We start from the raw sequence: 6,920 nt of genomic DNA on the forward strand, positions 1-6,920 counted from the left end.
CTCATGGCTAATTGTTTTGAGTATTGCAAGATTTCTTTCCTTATTCATTTGTTGTCTATGTATATTCTTCTATATCAACAGGCTAACATTTGTAACAAGTTAGAAGGTGCTATTTACATTCAGTCCAACAATAAATCATGTACTTCTCAATTTCTACTTAATTTTGGGTTGATTTCTTGTGTGTTATGAAAGTTTGCTATTTATCTGATATGAAAGTAAGATATTGGCCTAGAATTTGAACATAGTGGGATAGGAGGAAAATAATGGGATAGAAAATACAAAAAAGATGTCATAAGTGTCAACAATTCATATTAATTACAAGGAAACAAAAAACTAATGGGTCGTTTGGTTGGAATACGATTTATATCGGTATAAGTTATATTGGCATAAATTATGCTGAGATTAGTTATATTGGGATTGTTGTTTATTCATTGTTTGGTATGTTGTATTAAGAATGACAATTGCATAATTTCTAAGAAGAAAGTATAAGTTATACCGGTGCTAATTACCCCACCTTCTATAAGGTATAAGTTATCCCAATATTAAAATTAATACCGAGATAACTTATACCTGGTTTGCTAACCAAACAGAGTATTAAGGTGGTATTAAATTTTTATATCATCCTTATGTCTTCTATATCTCATGCCAAACGACCCCTAAATGTCTTAGAGAAAAAGGCGTTAGAGGAAGAAAAAAAGAGGGTGACATTTCAAGTTTATATCCCTTATTTTTACATTAGCATTTTTTTCTCCTCTTTACTTCTAATTTTTTCTTTCTAATTTTATGTTTTTAATTCATGTTCACATATGTTGATTTACATGAGCTGTGACATATTTAACTCAGACATTTCTTAACACTCCATCCAATTCATTTTAGTTGTCATGTTTTCTTTTGCCTAAAGATTGTAAATAGAATGTCAACAGAATACGAAGAGACTGTGTGGCATCTTTTTTCTTTCTTATTATCTTTTGGTGAAAAGAAAAGATGTACTGTATTAAATAAAAAGGGACAAGTACAAAAGAAAATGATAAAAATATCAAGGAAAAAAGAAGACGAAAATAAACGAAAAGAGATGGAAGTTCGATTGCCATGACACTTCTTCTTTCCTTTGATTCGTAAAGTACCAAATTAGAAAAGCTAATAAGACATTTATTTCAAACCGGATGGAGTAGCCTTGTAATTATGAAAGCAGGATCAAAATACCTATCTAACGATTTTTATTTCTACATCCCAAAATCAGTGTTGGGATTCAAGTACCTCAGTTAACACATTAAATTTTCATTTTAGATTTTTTTTCTTTTTTAAATATGTTTATATACTTAGCAGATGCATGAAAACTAAAAACTGACGTTCTTTATTAACTTCTCGAATAGTAATAGAGTAACAAACTGACCACTTTATAAATTTATTAAAAATTTTAATGATCGCGCGAAGCGCGACCAATTCACTAGTTAAAACATGTTTAAGACCCCAATTTCTAAAAGTACTTTTGGTATGCGCTAAACTTTTCTACATATCAACAATCAAATGAGACAGCGAGTAAAATATTTCATAGAATATACAACTGTAACTACTATTTCGCTAATGTATGCTTCACCATGTTCAATTGTAGCAGACACCACATTGGCTCAATCAAAAGTAGTGACCCTCTTCATTTATATGCCTTTCGGTTGCATTTTCCACAGCTTTTAGTGATACTCATAACAGCAGGGTGCACGGCTACATTGGATAATGCACACGCACTTACAACTGGTCAGAGTTTACAGGCTCTGATACAATCCTGCATTTTGAGTATTTTTATGCCCAAACCACTCGTCCATTTCCTCATCGTCACTATATTGAAAACACTTTCTATCAGGTGTAAAAGAAGACCTGAATTCAACAGCATTTAGTGTTTCTTTTGCAGTGATTCTTCTATTCGCAGCCATCTGCATCTTCCATTTTTCTTGCTTCTTTGCATCTCGAGACAATTCACTATTCCCCCGTAAAACGGGAAAATCGATGAATCTTGCTTCCTGACTCCCTGACATTGAGCAAAAATGATCTTCATCGTCACTTTCAACAAATTCCCATTCATCTACGTCCTCATTTGTTTCTTGATTCAGTTCACCAAAATAAGGTCGTGTTCGACTAATGCTTCTATTTTGTTTTGCAGATTGAGAGGAAGCACTTGCACCACTAGTCGATGCTTTTGGCCGTCTGTGATCACATTTCAAGCACACCATGTTTCTTTTGAAATTGATGTAGTTGCACCTAACCAAGGGGAAAAAGCAAAAAGAAATAAAGACAGAGCAGAGAGAGTTAAACTCAAGGAGGAGGACACAAAAACACATTATACTGATACTTACCATTGACCATAAAAGTGCCTACAGCTTATTAACCAAAAAAAAAGGGAAATGTTTAAGTGCTTACGAGTCGCACTCCCACTCTCCAGGATTAAGCTGCCGTTTAGGTGGCTTTTCTTTGCACTGCAAACACCTAGTATTCTTTGCAAAGTTCATAAAATGGCATCTGCAAGAGATTGGAAGTCAAAATGACACTAGCAAAACTAGGATATAAACCTATTTACTGCACAAAATTATCCAAGAAGATTCCTACTTGTAACAAATCCAGTCGCCTTTCTTTAATGGAAAATTATCCTGCTCCTCCCTTAGCTTGCTAAGTCTTTCGCGAAATAAGCCATTACACCGTAAGCACTTCACATTTCTGGAAAAATTCAAGAAGTTGCATCTAGAAACAAAAACAAGATGATATATGAAAAGTTTAGGATTGGCACGACATGGAAGTTTTAAATCTTAAATGCATTCAAATTTCACTAGACTTACTTGGGACAAATCCAATCACCATGTTTTGTTGGAACAATGATCTGACCTTCTTCTTGGTGATCACCTTGTACAGATGGATTCCAAGGGTTTGTGGATTTCTGTGTTTCACAATTGAGTTCCTCTGAACTGAAACTCATAATTTCTTTCAGCAGCCTTCTTGCTGATTCATTAACTCTTTTTTTCTCCACAGCACCAGTAATTGGATCAAGTCCAAAAGTCAATAAAAGACGCATAACATCAACGGTTCGACCACCTTGATCTTCACGTGCCCTGACATATGCCCTCTCACAACTTCCCCTCAATATGCAGAAACTGCAAACCTACTAAATGCATCTTGTTAGAAGTATAGACAGATGGATGCTAGTCATCAGACTGCAAAAACTCTGATGGAGATGTCTTAGCTAGGTTAAGCATTACAACAGCAATTAAGTACATACATTTCCTTCCTCGATGCCTAACGATGCCCTAAGGCGCTTTCCAGAGTTGACAACTTTTCTATCAATGCTTGGACAGCCACAGCCAGCTATCACCTCAATATCTTGCCGCGACAAATATCTGTTACCATAGCTGTGTTAGTCAGAACAGCAACAAGCTTGACAAAATTCTAATTCCCAATCCCAAAATAACTAAATATATATATTGGGTTTAACTTTTGGTGAAAAGATAAAACAGTCCATCTCATTATGTTGCTTTAATGTGCTGGCATGGGTATTTTGGGTTATAAAATGGGTACAAAGCTAACATACTACCCTCTACATATAAACTAACACTGCTTTCTATAAGGTGCTCTGAGGCAGTAGGTGTTATGTATAATATTTGACAGTGTCATACAATTACAAGCAGCTGAATACTTGAAGATGTGAGGCTGGCCGATTGATAAATCGCCGTTGTTTCCGTCCAAATCCTAATCCTTCATGGCTTCTACTTGCTTGATACTAAAAACTTAGGTCTTCAAGGTATTCCAAAAGATTGGATTACAAACTATTTCTTCATATATTGAAGCACCAGTAGCGTTTATGGAAAAGCTCATCTTAAGTTGACAACAACAACAACAAGAACAACTATGCCTCAATCTCAAGCAAGTTGAGATCGGCTACATGAATTCAGTGTCTCGCTGACCATGCTGCTCTATTATGTACATTCTAATAATAAGTAGTAACAAATAATAGGTAAATAAGGTTCTATTTAACACAGAACAAAAGGGGACAATAAATAGAATTGTTAGAAAGATTTGTAATACTTGGGTTGACAGAGTAAAAGAGAACAGGGAACATAAATTGAACGATCTATACATTTCCAATCTGAGGGAGTGCAGCAGAAACATAGCTGACATTCCTATCATTCTATAAGCTAAAAGTTTACATCCATAGCGGCTCAGGCTCGATCCTCAAGCATAAATAATGAAGTAAATAACCCATTCAAGGGGGAAATCCCTCGGAATCAGGCTTACATAAGTTACATTTTATTATACAACAGTTAAGATAGGCCTCTTCCCTAAAGCTGCTGACACGACTTCCATTTTATAGAGTGGCTATATTGTCAAAAGATTGGATACAAACTCAGATGCCCAACCATTTTATGAAGCTAAAATACTAAAACAGCAATGCTAGAACTGAAATACAGAAATCAATAGTTTCAACAAATCAACAAAAACTCTAAACCTAATATAAGACAAGCAATAAATTTACTAAAACAGTAGTTTAATGTAGGTAAAACAGACTATAAATTCAGACTTTATAAGATAAAACCGGTCTCGAGCAAAATTCAAACAAGCAGTTCTAATCCGGTTTGCATCTTTAGGACCCATTTCTTCATCATTTCCAAAAGGGTTTCCGATTCCCTCAAAGTATCCACATTTCAACAACTTCTGCATCAAGTCCACCCATTCAGGCCAAGGATGAGAAATCTGAATCCCATAACTGGAAAACTTAGCTTCTTCATTACGCTTAGACGTGGGTTCCTGGTTTGTGGGTTGCCGGGATTCGAATTCTTTGCCTTCTTCAAGAATGAATTGGATTGCTGGACTGGAAAATGGGTTCTTGGTATGGAAATTGGAGATGTGAATTTGAATAATTTTGATGATATCAAATGGGATTTTGGGAAGGATTGAATTGCCTCTTTTTAACTTGAACATCTGATTGTAGAGTTGCTCAGAAGAGGTTTAGGGTTTAAAACCCGGGACGATAGGCTTTAGCCTAGTTCCACGTGAAAACTACCCACAAAGTTGCGCTGAATTGATATGCTTGAGGTACTAATAGGATGAAAGGACCAAACAACAACAAAATTAATATAATTTTTATTTGAAATATTTACTAAGTTACAATATGTATCAATTGCCAGAAAATTTAGAGATATAATCAATTTTTAATTTTTTATGGCATTAAAAATTCATTAAAAAGATAGCCAAGAGCTACAAAAAATAATTTAATCCATATATATCAATTACCAAAATTTAGGAGATAAAATTAGTTACCAAAATCTTAGGACATATAATTAATTTTTAATTTTGTGACATTAAAACTCAATTAAAAAGATAGCCAAAATCTACGTTTTCAAAGAGTGTATAATATGAAAAAATAAAAGAAATAAGTTCATCTTTTTCTCGCATTACATTACTCGTTCCATTGCCCATTCCACACAAATAGCCTCAAAGAAGAGGAAATACGTTATTCTTTTTACCAGCAAAAGCTGCAACATATCAAAACGCAAAAGAAGAGGGAAAAATGGAGGTTTTTTAAGAGTATATAAGATGAAAAAATATATAAAAAAAAATAAGTTCCATCCAACCAGACATAAATTCATAAAGCAATAGGATAACACTGTCAGAAAACAACAATAACATAGAAAGAAAAGACCTGGTAAATTATTAATTGGTAGATGTAGGAGAAGATCACATTAAGATCCAAATTATTATTACATCCTTATTTCATAGTAATGTTATTAACATAATTTGAGTTTTGAAAATGACGTCATAGCCTAAAGAATCTTACCCACTTTCATGAAAAAATTAAAATCGGCATTAGGATATACACAGTCATAAATATAAATATCCATTGAATTGTTATGGTAAAATTCTAAGTGATAACTACAACAACAATGCATAATAACCTGCATTTGGTACCACAAACTTTATGACCGAAAATCGAAAACCTGCAAAAAGAGAAACAAAAAAAGAGAGAGAAGTTATCAATATAATTAGAAGTGATAATAGTTTGGAACAGTTTCAATTAGTGGAAAAGAACAGTTTAAATTAGCGAACGATTTGAATTCGCAAGTTGAGTTTTTTTTTTCTTTTTTCGTCTGCCTATTTTCTAGTTTAAAATAATATTGTGGTTGCCAATTGTGATTTTAAATAAATTTGAAACTTCAATAAAGTTTGGAGAAAATTGTCCAAAAAATCTACACATGTCAATTTACTATTATGCCACTTGTCAGTATAACCTTGCATTGCCTCTCCTATTATATAGCAGATAGCTTTTTTGTTATATATTTTCTTTATTATATATTATCCAATGTTTAGTATTATCACATTGTTAATAGAAATTTCTCTTAGCATATTACTTTGTTTAATATTTTTATCTGTCACTCTTCTTTTAATATAATAGAAGGTATACATTTTATTATTCTTGAAATATTTTTTATTTTAAATTTTATTCTATCAATAATATTGTTTGAATTTTGATGAATATATATGCTTTTTATTTTAAAAAGAAAAAAAAATGATTTAAAAAAAAAAAGAAACAAAGAAATTAGCTAACTTAAATCAACTGTCACCCACGTCCGAATAATTAATTTTAGGTAAGGTAATTATTTTTTCTCTTTTTCTCTTTTTCTTTTTTCTTTTTTTCTTTTAAATAAAAAGTGTAAGTATCCTTTTAAATCCTAGTTCCACGTGAAAACTACCCACAAAGTTGCGCTGAATTGATATGGTTGAGATACTAATAGGATGAAAGAAGGACCAAACAACAACAAAATTAATATAATTTTTATTTGAAATATTTACTAAGTTACAATATATATCAATTGCCAGAAAATTTAGAGATATAATAAATTTTTAATTTTTTATGGCATTAAAAATTCATTAAAAAGATAGCC

The 6,920-nt window shown here is 32.5% G+C and overlaps 1 protein-coding gene across 1 annotated transcript; it reads right to left on the reverse strand.

The window, feature by feature from the left end:
- Positions 1–1,498: 1,498 nt before the first annotated feature.
- Positions 1,499–5,062, reverse strand: LOC107782298 (uncharacterized). The gene is made up of 6 exons (XM_016603165.2): positions 4,559–5,062; positions 3,263–3,380; positions 2,826–3,145; positions 2,599–2,730; positions 2,413–2,511; positions 1,499–2,253 (listed from the first exon to the last, which is right to left on the reverse strand). The coding sequence occupies exons 1-6, from the start codon at positions 4,957–4,959 to the stop codon at positions 1,761–1,763; spliced, it is 1,563 nt and encodes a 520-aa protein (XP_016458651.1). The 5' UTR covers positions 4,960–5,062; the 3' UTR covers positions 1,499–1,760.
- Positions 5,063–6,920: the final 1,858 nt, after the last annotated feature.

This window comes from Nicotiana tabacum, chromosome 1 (genome assembly GCF_000715075.1).
Source record: "Nicotiana tabacum cultivar K326 chromosome 1, ASM71507v2, whole genome shotgun sequence".
Taxonomy (NCBI): domain Eukaryota; kingdom Viridiplantae; phylum Streptophyta; class Magnoliopsida; order Solanales; family Solanaceae; genus Nicotiana; species Nicotiana tabacum.